This window comes from Rhamphochromis longiceps, linkage group LG6, assembly GCF_057381845.1.
Source record: "Rhamphochromis longiceps isolate RC_006_pf linkage group LG6, R_longiceps_female_GT1.1, whole genome shotgun sequence".
Lineage (NCBI taxonomy): Eukaryota > Metazoa > Chordata > Actinopteri > Cichliformes > Cichlidae > Rhamphochromis > Rhamphochromis longiceps.
The window spans coordinates 11,827,421-11,852,566 of NC_140562.1; the positions used below are offsets into that span (position 1 = coordinate 11,827,421).

A 25,146-nucleotide genomic window follows, 5' to 3' on the forward strand; every position below is an offset into this window, starting at 1 on the left:
TTAACAGCTGGATATGAGCTGTTATAAAATTTTAAGAGCTCCAGGTACTCGGGGTACTTGGGTGTGATTGGAGAGTAAGATTGAAGTGATAGATGAAATTGAAGAGGCAGATGAAATAGTCACTTTTTGTGAATGTGAATTTGAATCTTCATTCATCCTCTGTAGACTCTGAGTGCACATTTACATCTTCAGGATCATTTTTGCTAAAGGACACGCTCATTACGCACTCATTTCCCCAACCTAAATACGGTCTAGTCCACAAATTTGAACTAAAGACCTTCAATTATAATTCAGCTTCTCATCCTCTTTCTCTGCTGAGGTTGGAGTAGCTTATATACGATCAGCCAACCAGTTCAACGTAAGCATGTATGTGTTATTAGAATAGAATTAGAAATGCTCAAACGGTGTCTCATCTAAAAAAATCTGTCCAACACTGCCACTGGAGACAAGTTGAGGTAAAGCGGAGTGAAAAACAATCATTTAGGTCCATTAGATAACCCAGCCCAAAATGATGAAATGAGGATGAAGAACAAAAGTACCTTCATGATGCCATTCCAGTTGTCGCCAGTTGAAACCTGGAAGAGCGTAAGGAAGGCCATTCCAAAGTTTTCAAAGGTAGCATGGCGGCTCATTCCTTCACAGGGGTAGTCAGCATTACACACTGAGACCAAACATCAAGTGGAAAGAAAACAAAATGAGCAAGACATGGTAAAGAGTGAATCGTGGCTCAGTCAGTTGTATCTTTCTTTTGCGTCTGTCCATAGAGTGAGACATAACAAATGAGCAGGTGGTACAAATGGAGATGAATCCAGGTCAAAAAGGCAAATCCAAACATTCCTTGTATGCTGCGTTTTTCATTGCAGTGTTTTTACAGATATCTAATTATATTTGATAAACATGCTCCAAAAAGCCTTTAGTAGGAACAAAAGTGGTGTCTGAAAGACCCACCTAGTTCTCCAAACAGCTCCACACCCAGAGCAGCATAGATGAAAAACAGCAACATGAAGAGTAGGCCCAAGTTCCCCACCTGGAACATAAAGAAAAAGCATTCATTTCTTATATTCATTTGTGGAATCGAATCACGTGGACCTCCACAGTTAGGTGAGGGGGGCTCAGCCACTGTGCAAACTGACTCAGTAGTTTCCAACTCCTCCTCCTATTTCCCCTGTCAGAGTTCAGAGATAACGGTACTTAATATAACAGGATTTCACTATTTATGAGTTTATATTTGAAACCAGAACCTTCATGTTCCTTTTGCATTCCTTGTTATCATCCGTGAATCACACAGCAAGGCCTTGTCTGTCTCATGATGAAACATGATTAACTGCAGTTTTGTTCCTGTTTGTTCCTGTTTGGTGCTTCTCCAGGACTGGAGAAGAATTTCATTGGCTCAGAAATAGTTGCAAGGCAGGTTTACGCAGCATCGTCATTGTATTGCACAGTTCTGGGTGACACTGTAATATGTGTGAATCGGTTGATGTGGATGGTCACAGTGTAGATGTAGATGGATAAAGGGCCCCTGTGGGTGCAGTAGTAGGCACTAGCATCACACCATTAGCTAAGTCACTTCACAGGGAAGGCAGTGGGGTGCTTTTAAATAGGTGAATGTAGGATTCTATTAGACAGTCAAATGAACTGAGAGAAGCTGGGGATAGCATACAATGTGTTTTAGTTTTTACAGGAGGTGAGATCACAGTGGAGGACTGCATATAATGAGAGAAGGAGATAAGCAGAAATGAATGTATATACACTACAGAGGAGAGGTTAGGCAATGCCTGAGGAGAGCGTTCTTCTCATGATAGATGTAAAAAAAAATCCATGCCTCGGCCTGAAGCAGTCTGCAGCTTGCAACTTAAACCCATCTGATGTTTTTGGATTCCTTGAGCAGAGACTGAAAGCAAGCTTCAGGAGCAGTGTTGCTATACAATGTGAAACAGACAACTGAATGCTAAGGAAGCAACACAATGATCAACAAGGTAGCTGAAGTTGGAGCATCCTGTGTCGTGTACATCTTTTGGTTTCCGGTAAACGAATCTAAAATCTAAAGCCATCTACTACATTTTAAAAGTGTGTCCTGAAAATGTTGTTGGTGCCATTGGGAGGAACATTTTTTTCTTCAAGGTAAATTCTTTCTCCATAATGTGATATGAGAAACACTGGCATATGGTCAAGGCCACCCACTTCAAATCCCAACTGAAAACAAGCAGGATGATTTGTTTTCTTTACAGACACAGACCGTTAAGGACAAAGACATCGCTAAACCATGGAGCACAACCCTCCTACTGTTCTCTGTCCTTAAGCAAAGAACTTGTATTTGAGACACATTTAAAACACAAGCAGAAAAGGTCACAAGACACTACTTCTTCTTATATAGGCATTTTTAAAACCACTGTATATTTCTTTGGTGCCTAGCAGAGGGATGCCAGTTGGTGTAATTGAGAGAAATTCTGAGACAATTTCTAGGTGGACCAGAAAAAAAAGGTCACAGCACACTCATGCATTTGATTTTTCTACTGTGCAAGCATAACTGTGCATACTTGCTATTAAGCTATCTTTCTTCTGGCTTCAGTGAAGACGTGCTCTACTGAAGAAAACATTGATGTTCTGGCTTGTTACGTGCTCACTTTACAAAAGGTAAAATTGACCTCATGAAAAATGTGCGGATGCTGCAAAATGAACTTATTTAACAACAGAGCCTACTGCTATATCGTATAGACAATGCCAATTACATGCTTCATTTGCTCTACACAGAGTTGCAGTAACATTACAAACGATCAACTAATGGCTTTTGTGTCATAGCACAGTGGCAATAAATCTATCATGAAACGACCTGTGAAAAAGAAAAAATATAGATGAAATGATACTGGAACACTTCCAGGATCTATACGATTGAATGCTTTCTTCCCATTTTTACTAATATATAAATACACAGTAGTATGCTATTTATAATGCATCACAGTGAAGCCTCAACTGTTATTGTTTTTTCAGAGAACAGCTGATAATTTGGCTTTTTTATGCTTTTTTTTATTGGACACTTAAAAATAACAATGGCATTAAATTAATATCTGCCAGCATTTTGAATTTAACAGTATTTCATTTACTATTTACCAATGAAACCTTGAGTTTGTGTGTGTTCATGTCGATTTTGTTTTTGTGAAACTGAAAATGAAAGAGCTTGCTTTTATAAATGCGAGGCTTACTGAAGCAGAGACATTTTCTGTGACTATAATTTATATATGTGCACAAATTTTGCAATCCAAACATCAGGGAGACAAAAATCCTCCCAGACACCCAGGAGAAAGAACTTCTTGCTGCTGACTCACTCCATTAGAAATGCCTCGAATAAGGATATGTTTCCAAGAGTTGACAGTTCCAATACATCACAGCTTTCTTTCCCCTCTAGTTTGACCAATTTTCTTTTTAAAAAACCTTGACACTTTACACATTTTAGAATTTTCTGTATATCTCGTTAAATATGACCCATGCTTAGATCCATAAGCTTTTTTTGTCATTTTGCCTCTGTACTCCACCACAGTGGATTTAAGATGTGACTGAAGTGCAAACTTTCATTTTTAATTCAACGGGTTTTAAAAGGTAATTCATATATTAACAGTTTAGAAATTGCAGCAATTTTATCCATTAGTCGCTCATTTTCAGAGGCTCAAAATGAACTGCACAGTGACTGACAAGCAGTTTTATGGTCAAAGAAATCCCGTTCACTTGATATTCTATGACAAATGTATTAGATAAAAGGTAGCTGCTAACTGGAAGTCTCAATCTGAGGTTCCAAAACATGATGATGCCAGAAAAAGAGGCCATCATTTGGCTAAAATCCCAAAATGAATCTTAAAAAGGAAAAAAATGTGGCAACACCAAAAGACCATTGAAAAAAAGATAAAATCGATAACTGTAAATTATAGTCGTGGTAAAGAAAAAACCCTTTGTCATTGTCATCAAGTCTACAAGCTAGAGATGAAATACATAGAAATACAGATGAAATCGAGAGGATTTACAACAAGGTGAGATTAGGTCAGATTAGACTTGACTAAAAACATCTGAAGGAGACGCCCAGTTTTAGAGAAAAATCTTTGATGAAGACTAATTTGTATCAAAATGATTGGAAAAGAAAATTATGTGGAAGGAGTAAAACAGCTCATGATAGAAGTGATAGCTGATGGGCTACGCCCTCTGCTCAGCTTCAGCAGAGCTGACTTTATGGCTCTTTGCAGTGCACATGGGTAAGAGGTGAAAGCAAAAGCAACCCAAGAATTGTCATGACAGAAAAATGAGATATTAAAGCCAAGATCCAAAGGATCAAAAAAGGACAAAAAATAATAATAATCCATAAATCTAAAGTGACTTTGTCCATTTACGTTTGAGCCTCTGAAAATGGGAGAGTGTGGGTATAAAACCTGCTGTAATTCCTGCAGGGTTAAGTCGTTTTGTTAAACGCCATGAATTAAAGCTTAAAGTCTGCACTTCAAGCAAATGTAGATCATTTCAGTTTGAACTGACTGTGGTGGTGTACAGAAGCAAAATTATAAACCTGTGTTGAGTCCCAAAAGAGCAGAGTGTGACTGGAGTACGTGCTGGTAAAATATCTCAACATTACTGAACTCCTAATAAGTTATTAAACATCCCCAGCTAAAATAGTCGATCTACAGTGTCTCTGTGTCCCCTCAGATTCCACAAAACCATCCATTAATATCAGCAAAGGCTTGAGACCAAGAGTCTTTCAGTGCAACAGGGGAGCAGAGCACATTTGCTGCTCTGTTCCCATTAACGGTGGTAAGAATGAAAAAAAAAAAGAAATCTTAACTTATTGCTGCGAGTGTGTGTCGGTGTTTTTTTTAAAATTCCTGAATAAATTAGAGCAGCCATGGAAATTTACCAAGTGTCATAAGATTAAGGGCAAAATTTTTTCTAATAACCTGACTTTTTAAAAGTTCTTATTCTCAGAGAGCGTTTATCGACTCTGGTCATTTATCATTTCACAAATGTTAATTAACTCCTGGGTGCTCTTGAGATAAGCTCTGGTGTGTGTGTGTGTGTGTGTGTGTGTGTGTGTGTGTGTGTGTGTGTGTGTGTGTGTGTGTGTGTGTGTGTGATGACTCATACCTGAGGCAGAGCTTGGACCACGGTGTCAAGAAGAGCTCTCATCCCCGTTGCCATTTTCAACAACTTCAACACTGAAGAGAGATCACACAGGGTCAGAGAAAACTATAGCCATGGGTAAAACTGCATAAGTCTGTGTCTGTACGTGACACTTGACCTACGTGTTGGGGTGATAAACAACCAACAACACCTACAGAGTGAAGAGAAGTAATACCAAAGACAGAAAGACTAAAGACACCAGAGGGATGGAGGAGAAAAGTCAAGATAGATACATAAGGTGTGGGCAGAGAGAGAAAGAGAGACAGTAAACGATCAATACATGGAACAGGTTTCCCAGCTCATCATAAGCGACCTTCGACAATTCCCAGATGTCCAATTTCTGGAGGAACTCGGTAATTACTGGAGCCAGAGGAAAACATGAGAGTATTCTCACAGAGAACAGCAAGGAACAATATAACCTCCTGGGAGATGGGCTGCTCTTCACAGTTCTTAGTGAAGATACACAGTGCGTGACAAAGAGAGGGTGAAAGCAGTGGTTACAGCCCACGAAGAGAACAACTCTTAATAACCTTTTCACCAAAACATACAGCCAACAGCTTTACTTACAGGCAGTTGCTGCCTTTATTTGCTGAAAACATTTTAGAGTCTTTAATGCTCGATCACAGCGACTTTTTAAAAAAAATGCTGTTTGCCAATCATTTTAATAACTTTGACTATATTTTGACCGCTGGGACTTTGTCCTGTAAGATCTGGTACTGCAATTAAATATCTACAGTTCTGAAGGAGGACTTCTGTCTAATGAACTATGACATATGATGATTGTTTTGGCACCTGGTTGGAAATTAGCCTCAGCAATGCTACAGTTCGTAAAAAAGCATGGCTGTACATTATTTCAATGTCAGGTTTCATATTACATCTAATTTGGTATCTGTAGGATATAAATTATAGTTCTGTGGTTGATATTATGACTGCTCAGTAACACTATATATCCTCATTGGTCACTTTGTTCGGGACAACAGTTCAACTGCTTGCTAGCATAAATATCTAATCAACCAACCACATGTTGGCAACTTTAAGTGTTTAGGCTGATAGGCGTGGTTGAAACAACCTGCTGAACTTCAAGTCCAGCATCAGAGTAAGGCAGAAAGGGAATTTAATGAGTCTGAACGTGGATCAGACAGACTGGTTTCCCCTGTCTTCACTGCAGCTCGTCCACAGTTAGCTAAGAATCAGACAACAGTAAATACTTAGCTAAAAACTGAGTATTGTAAAAAACATGTAATTTATATAGTTTTTAAATTATATATAAATTTGAGCATATTTGCATAGTAACAGTATTTTATTTCCAGTATTTGTTTTTGTTTGTTTTCCAAGTTATAGGAAAAAGTTTCTCTGGGAGACTGCTGCTTCTGAGGCTAAATGTGCTACACTTCCAAATTAATGGTTGCATTTGTCATCTTTCTTTTTTCACTTCTCTGGGTTTTATTTTTATACAAAATATAAAATGAACACAAATAATAGCGTTCTCATTTCTATATACCTGTTGACTATTTTGGAGTAGCAGCTAGGCAATACTTACACTCAAAGTCTAGCTGGTAGAGCTGTTTGTTCACTGACTGTTTTGAATGTGTCCATCTGGTTCATTAAAAATGTCAAGCCTACAAAGAGTTTATAACACTGAAAAACTAAGGCTTACACCATTAGTTCAAGGGAAAAGCTAGCATCCCTGCCAGCTAATAATTCACAAGCACGGTCATTATATTGTGGGGTAGATTATTATTATACTGGGTCATGCTAAAAACATTAAATGAGATTTTATTTGTTCAAATGCAGTCCTTGGACTTTGAAGGAGTATTAGGGCCACATTAAGAAAAAAACATGTTATTATTCATTTTGAGAATAAAGTCAAAGTAACAATTTGAAAATAATTACAATGTTTTATTAGATGGGTTAGTTAAATCGTACTTTAGAATTGCTTTTAGTACAAATAAATTCTTTCTTTTTTAGCACATAAACACTGTGTGGTGACAAATATAAGGACAGAAAGATGCATATAGTCAGTAGGAAAGACCACAGAAATTTGGCCAGATTTGCGCAAAATGAAACAATGAAATGAAACATCAATGGGCAGATTACTAATGGTCACACTATGATTTACAACAAGACACAAAAAGACAGCTGATCATGCTGTTTCTACACAGGCATTTAGTAGACGGCATAAACGCTGTGGCAGTTATTTGACTTGAAACGACAAATTTCATCTCCACATTCTGAATTTACTCTGAGAGTTTAATCTCAAAATGAACAATAATATTTTTCTTTTAATGTTGCTGTAACATTTCATTGTACTGGACACTTTTAGAGAAAAACTAACAATAACTGCCAACATACAACAAAACAGTCGGATGAATATTCTATTGTATTATCCCACTAGCGAGTTGGAATTAATCCACTTGTATGAAACGACTGTGGAACATTTTAATATTCTCTCTCACAGTTACAAATTAGTTAACATTCATACACAGTGGCAAAAATGTTAAGAGAAGAAAGACTAAAAGTCACCAGTAGCCCTCACACTCATCATCAAATACCCCACTTGCTTCTTAATTACCACTGGCTGCTGTTTAGTTAGCATATTACCCATGGGTCCACTCAGAGGTCCCTGAACAGAATTATGGAGGGCAGAGGGTGATGGTAAGAGAGGGCGAGGATTAAGTGAGATTGATGTAATTAGCCTTTATCCCCCACAGTGTGAAGTTAAGAGGACAGCCCAAAGAACTGGTCCTTCAATTTCCCCAGATTTATTAGAGCACAGATGCAAAATGAGAGTCAAGTTAAAAACAAGAGCAAATCTCAGTGATATCTGGATACTGATATCAACCTCAGTGAGCCTCTTTTTCAAGTTACTCAGTCAGTCAGTAGGCCAGTCTAAAATTCTTAAGCAGTCAACACAACTAGTCATCGTTATCCATGTGTCTTCGTTCAGTGGTAGGTTTGAAGGCTCCCTAAATGCTGTTTCATAGATTGAATTAAACACATAAAGAAACATTCATCACTTCCACAAGTTAAATCAAACAAAAATGAACATGTCTGTAATATTTAACATAAAAAGCTTCCAGGACATGAGAGATTACACCTGCTAAGCTTCTGTTAGGCTCCTCTGATTTCATTTTCAAAAGCTTCATTTACAAAAATAATGAACACAATCATTTTGTGAGAACTAAATTGAAATTAGCGATGTGGAAATATACATGACTTTTAATTTATCTCGACTGCTGGGTGATATTAAAGAACAGCTGGGCACACTATAGCTCAAACAACAGCTACAGAAAACTGAAACAGAAGCAAAACACACAAAACCTCTGACTAATTTTCTCTGGAAAAATGGTAAATTAGGAAACGGGTAAGGGACAAGCACATGTATAAAAATATAAAATAATAAAAGAAGATGAAGTTTGAGGCATAAGAAAACACCATGGGCAGGTTAAGGATGTGTGCCTCTGTGGGTTGTGGTATACCTCGTGCTATCCTGAGCACCCTCATGATCCTGATGATGGTGGGGTTGATGGGGAGCGAGGCATTGATCTCAATCTCTTCCAGGGTGATGCCCATCACTGACAACAGCACAATGGCCAAATCCAACTGGTTCCACCTACACACACAGACACGCACAACGACTTTTCAACATACCGGAAAAATACCGAACCCGACGGAATATAATGTGAGTCTTAAAAAAAGGAGAACGAGGATGAATTGCTCAGGATTTCATGACTGCACACATCATGGTCGGTGTCATGTTAATTTCCCAATGAATATTAATGTTCTACATCACATTTGTGCATAATTGGCCTTACTCTCGCACAACTGACTTGGCAGAAGAATTGGTAACAGCTCACCATTACCCTAAGGCCTGCTCCAGCTATGAATATTTATAATAATAGTAGGATAAGAGTTTGAATACAATGCAAACTTGGACAAAGAAACAATATCTGCTGAGTGATTTATGTAGCCTGTTGTCATTTTATTGGTCAAAAAAGAGTTACTAAATGGCTCATGTGGGAGAATTCATGAATGTAAAGTTAAATAAATAATGTGGATTTTGATATTTTTGTCAAAGTTTTGATGCAAACTTCATATTGTAATGCTAATTCTGAAACAAGCATCGCATAATCTCATCAGACAACAAACATAAAGAGGACATTCTTCAGTTATATTGTTGTTGAGTAGCTATATTATGAAAGAACCTTTAAAACCCTTATATATGAAAGAGACCTGACCTTTCTTACTTTAAATGACATGTGCACTTCCTTAAATATACATTCCCCCCTTATTTTTTTTTAAATGTAGCAACGTTTCCTTCACTTTTCACTCGGGTTACAGCAAAATTATTGCCCGGGGGAATGTTTCCCCACTGCGTTTCACGCTAGACAATATCTTAGTGCCGGAACAACAAGAAGCGGCACACAGACAGACTCACACAGTGTAAACACACTCAAAACAGGGTTGCCTAATAAACCCAGGGGTTTCCAAAAAGACACACAAGGGTGAAGACAGAAAAAGACAAAGGTGCTGCAAAAGAAGAGAGAGGAAGGACATAGAGAAAGAGAGCCATGAAATGTAATGCACACTAGAAGAAATACCGTGACTAACTAAAACTGAGACACATAGAAAGATGGACATTCAAATAGGTCGGAAGAAGTAATTTTGAAAGCAAGAGGGGCAGAAATAACCAATAGCAATTTTCTCCAGCACAGTTCTTGAAATGGATCGGAAGCAGCAATAATAAATCTACATAGTAGGGTCGAATAATATTCGCCAACACTCTCACAGCTGCTCCACGGTCTTGTATACGTAACTGAGAGAAGAGCCCTGCAGGATTGCTATGATGCTGGGTGAAGATATGGAAATGAGTTAAAAATCCAAGACTTTCTGCACCTGCACAGTTGGATCGTGTTTTTAAATTAAACATTCACCATATAATTGACCGATGACATCATCAAAAACTTGTGTAAAAGGGGCTTGGATCTTATTCTCTTTACACAGTGCTGGCATAGTCGGTTGGTTATATTTAAACAACACATTTTTGTCACCATCCATCTGTCCATAGATCTAACCAGGTCTCTTAGCAACTTCATAGTGTATGCTGTTAATATACTAGCAGGCTCACCGACACTGCATTCTCACACAGGAAATACCTGCCAATGATATCTAAAGCAGGATTTAGCTCTTTGTGGTTCTAATTAGGCACAAAAGCCTGAAGAGAAAATAAACAACCTGAACAGAAGTGCAGAACTTGAAACGTGTGGAATAAGAAAGCAAGCATTCTCTAAAAATGGTCTTCTTCACCTTTTTTGAGATTGCATATTATGCTCTTTGTATGATACCTGTTACAGTCCCTATTTTCATTCACTGTAGGCTGTTTTTTTGTGGATTGACAATTTCTGGCAAAAGTTAGTGCCAAACATAAACAATCTTTCTTAAAGGTACAATGTATAAAATTTCCACTACTAGATGTCAGTAGATAGCAGTAAACTGAGTTCTGTGTTCCAAATTCAAGTGTATATTCCTGTAGGAAAAACATGTTTTTGTGAGAGCAAAAACATTCAATTTGTACTCATAATGACCACAGCTGGCATGTTTCTGCAACTGTTTGGACCTGATTCTCCCCAGAGTTTCAGTAGAGTGCTGTGAGTCCACCGTTTACCTCAGCTGTCAATGCAGGGTGAGAAACGTCCACGTCTATTTACTCTGGAAGAGGCTGTAAAACTTTGTGAAAGGAGTCTGATCTGAGTCAATGAGTCAAAGAAGCCGACTTGTGGCCAATGACAGACATACTGAGGTGAGTTCCTGAGGATATGCAGAACGTTTCTGTCTGTTTCTGCTTCTGTTAGCCACTGTTAGCTGGGGTTTGTTGGGTCTGTGTTTCCACAAGCCCCGCTAGTTTAGAGACTTATTCATCATGAAGACATCAAGACATAACAGAACATCTACAACCGGTTTTTCACTCGCTAACGAGGAAAGTTTTTGGTCAAGAACCAGCTCTTGGAGCTCACGCTCCTAACCTGTCTCATGCCCAAAATCCCCCCAAGAGCAGCTTCCCTCGCAGCTATTTATTGACAAACTGTTACAATACACGTCACAGCACGAGCACCTCCCTCTGTAAAACCCCCAGTGGTTCTAAGACAAGGCACTGTGTGTGTGTGTGTGTGTATGTGTAAGCACGTATATGCATGTGCAAGAATGTGTGTGTGTGTGTGCGTGTGTGTGACCTCCTGCTGACCAAAAGGGTCATAAAAGCAGGAAGCTTACAACAGAAGAAACAGATTTTGCAGATAGGATGTATGTACAATAAATCCTCCCCCAGCACAGAGTGGCTGGAGAGGTGGTCAGGATCAAAGGGATGTCTTGATCCTATAGATTGAACTCAGACTTACAAATTTAAGAAGCCCAATGACAACATTCAACAATTAGACTTAACAGGGTTAGCTGCTATTAGCAGGTGTTGGTGAAACTGTCTGACTTGTTGAACTCTTGAGACACTTACGTGAATAAATATGATGCGAGAACGTAATGAAAATGTATGTCAGAGAGAAAGCGTAATTTTTAGGACACTAACAACAGCTGGTAGCTGTACGGAGACAGGAGTGTTGCATATCTAATTTGCAGACAATAACTGACTGCAACAATATTGGGAATAAATAAGCATGTTTGTCTGACTTGAGAGGAGGAAGAGGATGATATTTGATGAAGTTGCTGGTAACGTTGTCTCTTTCCTTCACGTGTTAGTTCCTCTGCAGATAAAACATAGGTATGATGCTTCATATCTTGAGTCGGAAGTTGCAGACACAAATTAAAATGTCGCTCCATCGCATGCAAACACCTATAACTTCTCCTTCCCCTTTGGTGTTTTACATATATAGTCGGTCTCTAGGCAAATACGTAAAACACAATTAGTTGACAGGGAGATGTCCATCACGGCCACTGTAGTCAAACATGGTGGGGGAACACGGCGGCTTTCACTAACGACAAATCTGGTTCTATGTACATTTAATAGATGATTCAATTTATAAGAAGGTATAGGAGTGCTGGAAGACATAATCACAAAGTAATCTGCGTGTGTAAGTTTTGCCCTTGAATCTGTGATCTTGTATTTTTTTCCTGTCGTCTCTCAGAGCTTAGCTGGCCACAGCAAGCAGCTGCTTCTCTATTAGGAAGAAATATAAGAGATAAGGCTGTGGTACATAATACCAGAATATGGACTGTACAAGGATTAACTTGCTGCTGGTGCTATAGTATAACATAACAGATTTTATCAGTTTTGCATGCTTCAAAGATTTAGTGCAGCCGGGACTGTACCTGTCCTTGAAGAAGCGCCGAAAGCCAAAAGCTACCAGTTTGAGAGAGGCCTCGATCACGAACGTGGACGTGAAGAAGTAGTTGCAGTACTTTAATGCAGTCTCCAGAGACTGGGAGTAAGAGAGGTGAAAGATGGACAGAGAGGTTAGAACTGAGACAACAACAGCAGACAGTTAATATCACCTCTCCCGTGACCTATTACAAGCACATTTGTTATCTTTTTTCACGCCAGTAAAATGGTCTTTTTATCAGTTCACTGAAGAATGAAGCAAATAACACAGCAAGTTATGAGAATTGTTGTTCAGTGAATCCGTTTTGCCAGAGTCAGCAACATTTGCACTTGCCAACAAATTTCTTTTAATAGAGGAGAGCTTAATTGAGACAGACAGCTAAATTATGTCACACTCTAGGGAGAAACAGAGAGCATTTTTTCTACTACGCTGGTATTAATGAGTCAGACAAAAAAAGGGCTACACAAGTCAAACATTTGTAATGTTCAGTGCACATAATTAAACCAGATTATCCACAACAAGTCTAATTACATATTAACAAAGCGTGTGTTGAGAGGTAGTAGAAATTTGCCATTTTCAAACAGATGTTTGGACTTTAACTGCATAACGATGCTATTTTAAATGATCTTTGTAGATTTTTGACTTATGGTAAAATACTTTTAGTACTAGTTTTGAAGCTGAGACCAAACAGAGAGTGAGTTGGTCATTGTGCATGCCTTCATGCTGACAATTGGTTGCTAGAGGATGTTTCTGGTTGTCTAGGTAACGTATTTTCAGGGCAGATGATTTCCTGTCCTCTCATTGGTGGTTGCTTCAATCAATTGCGTTGAAGTTGAGAGAAGTTTAATTCAGAACCTCCTTTATTTATTTTTTTTACCCATAAGTCATTTGAAATCAGCGAATGCTATTGGCCATCTACCCTCTCTGGTCGCCACAGTGCTACAAAATCACAGCTTAAAACACACAGATAATCAAGACCAGAAAATACCTGAAGGATTTCCAGAATTAGTCGTGTTAATCTATAAGGTTAAGCATTTTAGGATGTCTAAGGAACTTGGAAAGAAAAGCGTCTGGATTTCTTGAAATTTCTTCTCATCTGAGAAGCTTCTTCAGTTTTAAGAGCAACTGGTGGAGAGTCACAGATTTTAAGCCCTATGGGACTGTCCCCAAAGAGGGTCATGGACCCCCTATTGATCCTCTACCTAATCACCAAGGCCAAGGTGTAAAAATAGGTCAGAATCAGCCAAGGTTTTGGGTTTTTGAGCCCAATGCGAAACCTAGCCCCCCCCCTATCATGTGATTTCCTGAGGTCAAATGGCCCAGGATCTGAGCGGGCGTTAAGGCGCCTACACATTGGCGTCCTCGAAAGAGTGACCTTTAGATGCAGATGGAAAAGCCGAGTCTTGTCTTGTCGAGGTGGCTCCTCTATGCTGTGCCGTGCATTTATGAAGTGGCTGTATGGTCTCTCCGATGTAGAGGTCTGAGCGTTCCTCGCTACACTGTACAGCTTCTCGGATGAGAGGTGAAATGTCTTCAAGAAACTTAAAGAAGTCGAGACCTTTCTTTGCAAGCTCCTTAGACTATGATGACCTGGATGATGAAAAAGTGGCTGGGGAGTTTCTTCCCTGTTTTCTGTTTTTATACCAGGCAAAACTAACTGTCCATAGCTTTATAGGACTAGGAACAATTTTGTTTGTTCAGGTTCAGATAAAGGAAAAAAATAACCGTTATAACTTATTTTATAATATAGATCTTTTTCAAAATGTGTTTTTGTCAGGTTACTTTACTGTTAAAGCTCTTACAAAACCATTCATTGTTACAGCAGTTCTGCTCTGAAGACAAAAATGTAATTATTTTCATTGTTAAACGAGTTAAGTCAAAGGCCAGTGTTTTTAACTTTTCCACTTTAAGCAGCCTTTATAATACCATTTCAGCTACATTTCTTTCCTTTATTCCCAAAGGGCTTCAGTCAAGTGTTATGTAGCCATAAACCCTGCAGTTCTTTGACGATAGCGTCGCATGTGTGGGCGATAGCCTTTGGATGTCAATGGCAATTCACACAGTCAACTGAAAATAATGAGCTCCGTGGGCTGTCTGTGTACAGCTATGTAAGTGGCTAATACCTTATATGTTTGCCACAATTGTCTCTCAAGATAAGAACATTTTCAGCTCAACACTGAGACCGAACACCACGACAAGTCGTATACAGCCTACATGCCACAGGTCAGAAATGTGAGAGGAAACAGTGGGGGCAACACCACAGGGAAAGATCCTGACTGATTTGAGTGGGTTGCTCTGGTAGTTTCATTTCCTCCTTAGTGATCATATGTTAAACCATTTGATTATGCTATTTCATTAGGGTAGCAAGAACATGGCATAAAAAAGTCAACTGTTACCATCCATTTAACACGTGAAGAGCCTTTTCTTACTTTTTTTATATTCCAGCACTTCAAGATATGCTTTAGTTTTTGGCAGTATTTATTGCTGATTCAGAGCAGCGGGCTGGCCACTTCCCTCAGGAAATGGCAACTTTTAACCATCAACACCTACTCAGAAGCTTTTGATGAGACTGAGAAAGAAACAGCAGATTTGTTCAAAACATCGCTCTATCCTCCTCAAGCAAGGCTGTCACCTGTGGTTGGTCGTAGTGCTCCAGAGACATGGTGATGACATTAATGCAGATAATGAAGGTGATGACCAGGTCCAGGTAGTGGCTGGTGCACAGAGCATGGATAGCCAGGCGTGTAGGACCATAGGATGCATAGTAGGGCAGCTTCTGTGCCTCTGGATAGAGGAAGAAAAAAAATAAGACAATTAGGGTTTAGGGTCAATGAATGAGAAGGAAAAATGACAGAAGGAAAACAAAATGGGAGTGAAAGACAAATTAGAAAAATGTAGAATAAAACAAATGACCAAAAAATGACAAAATACCAAAAAAGAAAATATACAGACAAAAATTTTTCATTAAACAAACAGTGAATAAAAGCTGTACACTCAGTCTTGAGTTACGCCTTCTTCATACTTTGCTTCCAAGAATCTAGGCTATATTTGTAAGTGGTTATGAGGCTTTCTTCAGGCTGAGGATCTTTTATTTGGACATTGGCTGCTTTTTCACTCATTTATAGTACAGTACTAGTTTTGGGGTTTTTTTTCTTTTTGTCGAGCCGCTTAACGCTGACCTATAAATGATTCAAGCATAAAACAGACACCTACCTCAAAGACTGCGGAATATTGCATCTACATATAAAATAAACTGAGAACCCATTTTAAAATGTACCTTTAGAAACTTTGTTACAAGCAACCTGTCAGAAAAACATTAATTTGATCCAATCCAGCCAAGACCTGACACAAGACATAAGATCTACTTGCCAAAGTTACCAAAGTCCCATCAGAAATGGTCTCAATGGTGGACTGGCTGTCAAGAAGTTACTTTTAAGGAGGGGAAACGGGGAGAAAATGTCTGAGGCATGCTAAATTAAACAAGAACTGGAACACAAATAAGTGGCAACAGCTCTTCTAGAGTGAAGAATCCAAATTTGAAACCTTTGGTTCAAATTGTTGTTGTCAGTATATACGTTGTTCCACCACGCAATGCTATCTGGAAGGTTCCTGTTTACCAATGGCTTAAATTTTCAGGAAGTGGTGCCAAACATACTGCTATAATGCTGGATAGAAAGAAAAAAATAGAACACTATCAGTCATGGATTGGCCTCCTCAGAGCCCAGACCCCAACATTATTAAAGCAGTGTGGGACCATCTTAAGGTCTACCGGTTTTGCGCAATTGGTGTGGATGGTCAGGGGGCAACAGCCTAGGTTTGACTTCTGAGGCCCTGAGACCAAATAAAAGTTTTTAAAGTCTACTACAAGAAAGTACAAGAAGGCTTGCGTGAGAAAGTTTAGGCATTGTGGACGAATAAAGACAGTCCTACCAAATATTGACTTTCAAGCATGTTAGAATTGCACAAACTCTTTTTTTGCCTCATATAATGTATTTCCATCTATGTTTGCAGATGATTTTGCTAAATCACTATGTCTATTTCCCAGTTTCCTAACAAAATATAGAGAAATAAAGTCGACTCAAGGCTTTTACACAGTAGTGAATTTATTCCAAAAGAGGGAAAGAATAATGACGCTCAGAGCAGCTGAAGAAAAGTCAGACACTGAGATAAACTCTGTGCTTATATAAAGAGAGAATTTGATAAATGTGTGAGAGAGGTTAAGTAGCTTTAAATGAGTTGAAAAAATGACTCATTCAACGTCATATTATCATGTGTAATATAAAAGATCAAATTAGAAGTCTTGGGCATATGCCACGTGGATTTTACCCAAGGAGTGGAGACTTTAAAAGATTGCATCTATTAAGTTAAACATATACTGTATATAAGATTTCTGAAACTGGAAGTATGAGAGAAGAGGTGAGCATTTTTTATATAATAGACTGTATACCGTTTGCATCTCTTTGCTAGATTTTCTCTTTATTCTTCTGTACACTCAGTCTTTGTTCCTCTCCCAATAGATTTTTGGATCTCATCAGTCCTCCTCCTTCCATGTATGTTTTTTTTCAACATGACTTGATTTTTTAAAACCGTCCTTTTTTACTTTCTTTTTTATTTCGTTAAATTTTCCGTCTCATCTTTCTGCTTTTCTTTATTAATTATTTTCCCCTCAATCTTTACAGTGCTTCAGGCACTCAGCTCCCTCCCAACTCCTGCGTATCCCACGTTCACCCTTCAGCTTCTTCCTGTTCTCTGGATCTTACTTCTCCTTTTCTTCTCCATGCGACGCTGGCGTTTCTCCTCACGTCTTCTGGCCTCCTCCACCTCCTGGTGCTGCCGACATTTGTGGAAGTTCTCCACGACCACACCCACAAACATGTTAAGGACGAAGAAGCTGACAATCAGCAAAAAGGAGATGAAGTAGAGCAGCATCCATGGGTTGTTGTTGGTCATCGGCTAGAGGACACAGGGAAATGTAACATTAAAAAAAGGTAGACAAAAATAGGAAAACATAAATAATCCACGGGTGAGCTCAAAGTACCTACTTCCAGCCACCTCTGAGCAGCCTCATTTTAATCTCAATAAAAAAAAAATACTATGAATGGAAAGTTTAAAGCCCTTTTCACAGATGTACTCAAACTTTTCTGACTTTTTTCTTTCCTTTTGAGTTTGTGTGATGCGTTGATGGGCAAAACGCTCAGCTAATAATCTGGTGCATTCACCTTTATCAAGTAGGGGTCTTGTGTGTCACCAGACAGTTTCTTAAATCACTACATAAAGCTTACAGCAGTATTCAATACAGACTATTTCCTGCTATGTGCTTTATGTGACCTGATTAACATCTGAAAATGGAAAGGTTAGTTGTTGATGTCCAGCGGCCCGGTTGTTTTAGCTGGTATGTACATGAAATATGGTGATCGCTGAGAATCACTTCCAGGACAAGTTTGACACTGTTCTAAATGTTTAGGGTTACACATCTATTCAACTCGTTTTAATAATAATAATAATAATAAATTTTATTTATGAGCGCCTTTCAAGTCACCCAAGGACACTTTACAATAGGATAAAACACTTAGTAAAACAATGGCAGAATAAGAACAATAAAATACAAGCACAAGATAAAATGAACAAACAGTGGATTCACAGTGAATATGCAGATTTGAACAGATGAGTTTTGAGTTGGGATTTAAACTGGGGGAGAGAACCAATATTTCTTATTTCAGGGGGCAGAGAGTTCCACAGCCTGGGAGCAGAGCCGCTGAAAGCTCTGCTTCCCATGGTGGTGAGGCGGAAGGAAGGTACAGTAAGCTGGATAGAAGAAGAAGAACGAAGTGAACAGGCAGAACAAGTGGTGGTTAACAGGTCAGAAAGGTAAGAAGGAGCGAGGTTATGAATGGCCTTGAAGGTGAGCAGAAGAAGTTTGAAAATTATCCGGAATTTCACAGGGAGCCAGTGAAGTTCCTGAAGAACAGGGGTGATGTGCTGGTAGGAGGGGGTTCTGGTGATAATGCGAGCAGCAGAGTTCTGAACCGGTTGAAGCTTATGGAGGGATTTTTGGGGGAGACCATGCAGAAGAGAATTGCAGTAGTCAATACGGGAGGTAACAAGACTATGTACAAGAATGGACGTAGACTGGGTGGAAAGAGAAGGAACCAATCTGTTAATGTTACGTAGATGGAAGTAGGCAGAACGGGTGAGATTATTGATGTGAGATTTATAGGAAAGTGAACTGTCTAGGATGACACCAAGGCTCTTAACCTGAGGAGAAGGGAAAACTGTGGAGTTATCGATGGTGAGTGAGAAATGGTTTGCCTTCAAAAGGTTGGATTTGGTGCCAATAAGGAGGATCTCAGTTTTATCCTCATTGAGCTTTAGAAAATTAGAGGTAAACCAGGATTTTAACTCGGATAGACATTCTGTAAGGGAAGAAGGTGGGAGGGAGGAATCAGGTTTGCAAGAGAGATATAACTGGGTGTCATCAGCAAAACAGTGAAACTGAAGATCAAATTTGCGGAAGATGGTATCTAGAGGGAGGATGTATATTATAAAGAGAAGAGGGCCTAAAACTGAGCCTTGGGGTACACCAGAGGTGACGGGGAATAGACGAGAGCGGAATGATCTTAGTTGAATAAACTGGGAGCGGTCGAGGAGATATGATTGAAAACAGACGAGGGGTGTGTCAGAGATGCCGAGAGAGGAAAGTCTGCTTAGAAGGACAGAGTGAGAAATGGTGTCAAAGGCTGAGCTCAGATCTAAAAGGACGAGAATGGTGAGAAGACCAGAGTCAGCTCCGATTAGAAGATCGTTAGTGACTTTAAGTAGAGCAGTTTCGGTACTGTGACATGAGCGAAAACCAGATTGAAATCTCTTTTTTGAGAGAAAAGAATACATCTGACACTCTGTGTCCATATTCAGTACAGTTTGAAAATCTGGGGACTGTCAGCAATCTCAAAGGATGACAGTAAACAGAGGAATAGGCAGAGAATGGAGACAACGTGGGTTGATTGGATGTGGAGGTAGTTTTTGGGAGAGAGTCATTAGAAAACAAAACAAAAAATAAAGAAAAAAAACTCTGAAGTTCAGTGACAATAAAGCTGGAGATGAGAGTCAGATTTTCAATTTGGGGGAGCGCTGAGAGCTGAAAGCACTGGGTGGAGTGTAAATGGGATTAGTCATTCAGAGCCATGTTGGACTGCAGTGAGGGTTCTCCCTGAGGCGAGGAAACTGAATCATCCAGAATAATGCCCACTCTTTTTAATAGATTCTCTAATAGATTTTCAAATAAACCAATTCTACAAGGAACGTGTTCACTTTGTAGCCACTATAGAAGACTAATTTGCATCACGTTATTGGATGGTGTTGTCGTCTGTGTATATTATTTGTGGGGTTAAGGAGACAGTAAGCAGCGTGTTCTCCAATTTAGGAAGCAAAGATACATTTTTAAGATCGTGACTGGCCTCAGGTGTGATTGTTTATTAGAACGTTTTAGCTTCCATTAGATAACTATAGTATCTCTGATAGAGCATTCAAGCAAAGCTCCTAATTTCACATTCCAATTATAGCTCAACTCTCACCTTCAATCATAATTTTAAAGTCTTATGTGAAACTAGTTATGAACAACATTCAGCTCACATAACATTCATTGGAGGGAGTGTGGGTTAATTAAATTTAAAAAAAGGGTATTTGCATTATAGCAAAGACACAGGCAGTGCACTTAAAAACAGCATAATAGGGACATTGGAGTAAAGCTCTTCAAATAAAATATACTAACAAAGGGATCTCAGAGGACTGGGCCGTCACATTTAACCGTTTCATGCATGACAACCTCAATCTGGTTAGTATTTTTATTCATCTTTAAGCATGAAAAAAGATTTTTGAACTTCATTTTTTTAAACATGTACTTCTTAAAGAGTTTGTTACATGTCGACTTAGGTGGACATCATACGTTTTGACTTATGAATTTGGTATGGAGTGACACATCAGTGTCCAATGTAGTGGTTTATGTGCAGGTATACCATCAACACTGACACAAATACAAGAAAGCAGCCTTTGAACAGCTGTCCACTGTAGTGACCACTATGTGTGAAAGGGTTAAATGTGATTCCAATGATAAAATCCAGAAGGAGAAGGTGATGTAGAAGGTGCTGCTCCTACAGGAAACATTTGTAGTATTGCAATGATATGAACAGACGACACTAAGACACGTCCCTGTGGAGGAGATCTGGGAACATCCAACTGGGTTGAATATTCAGAAGACCAGAAGGAGGAATTTTATATCCCATCTGTTAAAGAAATGTGGGGTTCCCTCAAAGAGGTTTGAGTATGTAGATGGAGATTTAGGCAGGCATGTGGGCCACTCTGCTTAGTTTACTACCACTGAACAGTGAACCTGACTGACTGAATGACTGACAGACAGACAGATAGATAGACAGAAAAAGCTTTTAAGTATCTGGATATAAAACAATGAATGTGATCATTCGCATTAGGTAAATACAATGTCAGGTGAACTGCAAAACCTGATATATTATACCATATGTATGTCAATACAAGTGAAATACAGTAAAAGTATTTCAAAATGCTGAAACAAGCACAGCTTTTCTGCTTCCACAGGAATTAAGACGATAAGTAGCAGCAAGATGCTGCAAATCAAACACATCTAACTGATCATCATTAGGTGTGAGAAGAGTGTAGACTTTCTTTTTACTATAACCACAAGCATGAGCATAGGTATTTACGGTAATATTATTTATTACCTGCTGGTCAATTCCCACTGCATCTAGTCCATGGTACATGATGTTGACCCAGCCATCTTTTGATGCCAGCACAAACAGGGACATAAGAGCCTGAAAGGGACACAAGCAACAGCATGAATAAACAAAGCAGGGGTCTCCAACTCCAGTCCTCGAGAGCTACTGTCCTGCAGCTTTTAGATGTATCCTTGATCCAATGCACCTGAATCAAATGAATGGCTTGTTACCAGGCCTTTGCCAAACTTCATCGCATTCATGATTCAATCATTTGATTCACTGTGTTGGACTGGGGATGCATCTCAAAGCTGCAGGACCGTAGCTCTCGAGGACTGGAGTTGGAGACCCCTGATTTAGACCCATCCAAACAAAACGCTAATAGTATAATGGGCTAAATCTAACAGCTGGCATTTATTAAAAAAAAAAAAAGACAAAGAAAAGATGTTAGTAGATCAAACCACAGACATGAAGCAAAGTACTTTAATCGCCTAGTGCTCAGAGCAACAAACATGAACTGCTATTATGTAATAGACATCAGTGGTACAATATTAAAAACATTAATTAGCATTGTCAGCCGTGTGAGTCCTTCCTCTGTTATTCTCCACCTCTTTTTGTTGTACGATGGGATGTTGTAGCTAACTGAAAACCATCTCTTCTATTGTGGGCAAAAGGCACTTTACATTTCTTTTTTCGCATTCATGAATCAAACTGTCGCTTTTTCTCCAGCTTTAAGACCATTTAAAGGATCGACAGCATAGTACAGTGTCTCTGTGTGCGGTGTAGTTTGTGTGTACTTCTAGGGTAATATGTGGGAAACAGCCCTGCCAGGACGCCAAGCATACACTGTATTCTATCTCGTACCTGTCCAAGGTTGTCAAAGTTGTATTTGTGGTGAACCCATCGATAGTTGGCAGCCAGGCAGTCAGATTTATTGGTGATATTCTTCACATCGAGACCCACACAGTAGTAGAACTTTCCTTTGAAAAGCTTTGAAGGAAAACAGACACAGGCAGAGGCACATGAAGATAAATCACGACAGAGCAGTGAAAAAAAAACCTTCTCTGCATAGCCACTTCTTTCACTCGGTTTTTGAAGTAATTTCACAATTAGTGTTTGTAACTAGTGCATACATGGAGCTTTATTGAAGACTCCACGAGCGCTTGATATCAACAGTGTGGTTTTCCTCCCGAGAAAAGACGTTTTTAACTCTCACTCACACTGAACATCAAAGAGGGATGTGGGTAAAAGAATGCATAACAGCAGATGCAGAGAGAATGACATGAAATGAAGTGTGCAATAGCAGGGTGGGATTGACAACCAGGTGCAAAAGAAAATATGAAAATATAAAGGAGCCAGCTGTACATTTTCCATACTTGCAAACTTGCTTGTAGAGTTAAAAAGATAAACTAGATTTTGTGATGATATTCCCTTACTGATTTAAAAAAAAATAGCAAGGCAGAAGATGTTAGGTGGAGGGCAACTTGGACTTGGACACGAATATGTTTACCTGAACACCAAGGATGCCAAAGATGATGAAAAAGGCACAGCAGATGAGGACAATGTTGCCGATGGGCTTGAGGGACGTGATTAGGGTCTCGACCACCAGCTTCAGTCCTGGAGCTCTGCTGATCACCCTGTAGGACAAACAGGTGGAGAGGGATGGAAAGATGAAGAAAGAAGGAAGAAAAAAAACGACACACAGCATCTTTTAGAAGCGAAAGTAAAAAGAAAAAGAACAACGTGACTGCAGAGCTTTTGTCTAAAACACTGCGGTCATTTCAGTCACTTTTCTTTATGCTGGCATCCCAAAAACTGCCAATAATCTATTTTGTTATCTCAAGAAAACAGATTAATTTAACTCGCCAGCTGACAAAAGAAAATTAAAATAAGAATAAACGTCTGATTTCTCAAGATCATTTCTCCCAAGGAGATAATTTCGGTTTTCAGGATCCGGGGATAATTATGGAGAAGCCATTAACGTCTTAGTCTGTTTATCTGGTTATCCATGAAGCTATCCAACAGTTTCACTGAGATGCTGCCATTAATCTGACATTCTAGCAAACATCAGCTGCTGAAGTTGATTCCTGCACTGTGCAGCTGGAGGGTGGGGTGGGGGGTCACCACTTTTCCATGTTCAGAATTACAGATCCATTTATAAAACACTTGACTTCACTTTTATTTATCATCCTTCCTAATATATGAATCTGCGCGGAGGTGTGGAGAGCAGTCAGAGAGAGACACTTTATTTCAGTAGAACAGTAGAACACTTTACTGCTGATAGGGGGAGGCCGTTTCATTAATCCACTGTCCTGTGTGAGAATGACTGCACCTGTGTTGTCCAGAGTGCTACGGCTGATACATTAACTGTTTTATGGTTCGCAAATATGAGCAAGTTCAGAAGGAACTGAATTCATGCCAAATCTTCTCTCTCTCTCTCTCATATATATTAGTGCTGTCAATAGATTAAAAAAATTAACTAAAATCTTTCAATTTTCTGTAATTAATCGCAATTCTTATATAGCGCTTTTCTACTCTGAGCACTCAAAGTGCTTTATACAACTAATTCATTCACCCAATCACACAAGTACTTTTCTAAACTTTTTAGTCTAACTGTTAGTAGCTGATCTGCTCTACCACCTGAGCTACAGCCCCCCCCCCCCCAATTACCTATTCAGCACACATGCTTTGCAATGTGCGCTCGTTTACAGGAACATTTCTGGGATTTTGAGTCATTCTGCACTCCAGGTGCGTTAACGTATATATATATATATATATATATATATATATATATATATATATATATATATATATATATATATATATATATTTTTTTTTTTTAGGGGTGCAACGATATTCGTATCGATATTGAACCGTTCGATACAGTGCTTTCGGTTTGGTACGCATATGTATCGAACAATACAAAATTTGTAATTTATTTTATCAACTTTCCTTCTGACGATGCTGTCTGTGTTGAGCGCTCAGTGAATCTGCGTTCGACTACTCCGCCTAGGCTCGACAGTGCAGCCTAGGCGGAGTAGTCGAACGCAGATTCACTGAGCGCTCAACACAGACAGCATCGTCAGAAGGAAGAGCGCAGGGCAAGCTAGCGAGACAGAAGTTAAGCTCACCTTTTAACATGGACCTCCCCCACTCTCATTCAGATCTGGCGTTTGGAATTATTTTGGTTTTCATGTGACATATGACCCTGAAGGTAAGCGAGTCATGGACTAAAGTAAAACAGTATGTTGGATGTGCCACGCAATGCTCAATTACATTGGTGTGAACTAGTGTGTTAGCGCAGTTAGCTCGTTAACGTGTTGGCCGTCTAGCCCCATGCACGGGGCGATCGGCGGTAGCTCGTTAACGGAGATTTGCCGTGTTGTGGCGTTAAGGTCATTTCAACGAGATTAACCTGAAAGCACTAGTGGGAACACAACGAATATGACTGCACATTTACGCCGACATCATCCTAGTGCAAAGACAGGTGGAAGCAGAAAAAAAACAAGCAAGCATGCTACTAACTTTAGCCGAGTCATTTAGACAGCTGTTAGCACATGATTCTCCTTATGCTGCTGAGAATATAGCCCAGAAGAGGCGGATAGTATAGCTTTTATTTTGGAAAGAGACATTTCTCTGTAATAAACTCTCTTTTACAAAGATGAGTGATTCCTCAATCAGATACAGGGCTCGCAATATCCCTAGCCCGACGTCCCGGGGCTAGCGATTTTTTCAGTCGGTTTACCAAAATCTATCTCTTCCCTGCCCGTCGGGCTATTGTAGGAAGGAAAAATATATGTCAATGCTTTTGCATTCTTTCAGAAATGTAGCTGGGTAATTATGTCATTGGCATCGGTGAGCCACTGTCAATATGTGACATATTGCAATCGCGTTTGAATTTGCGCTTGTTTTTTTGCTTTCAC

General features: G+C 39.3%; 1 protein-coding gene across 1 annotated transcript in view; it reads right to left on the reverse strand.

Moving 5' to 3' along the window:
• LOC146667543 (voltage-dependent T-type calcium channel subunit alpha-1I-like) overlaps positions 1-25,146 on the reverse strand; it is a 169,517-nt gene that overhangs the window by 28,727 nt on the left and 115,644 nt on the right. Inside the window, exons 21-30 of the mRNA XM_085408336.1 lie at positions 22,734-22,860; positions 22,088-22,213; positions 21,233-21,322; positions 17,243-17,435; positions 15,115-15,266; positions 12,472-12,581; positions 8,634-8,767; positions 5,119-5,189; positions 949-1,027; positions 540-661 (exon numbers count right to left, since the gene is read on the reverse strand). Coding sequence (XP_085264462.1) covers positions 540-661; positions 949-1,027; positions 5,119-5,189; positions 8,634-8,767; positions 12,472-12,581; positions 15,115-15,266; positions 17,243-17,435; positions 21,233-21,322; positions 22,088-22,213; positions 22,734-22,860 — 1,204 coding nt within the window. The remainder of the gene's footprint in view (positions 1-539; positions 662-948; positions 1,028-5,118; positions 5,190-8,633; positions 8,768-12,471; positions 12,582-15,114; positions 15,267-17,242; positions 17,436-21,232; positions 21,323-22,087; positions 22,214-22,733; positions 22,861-25,146) is intronic.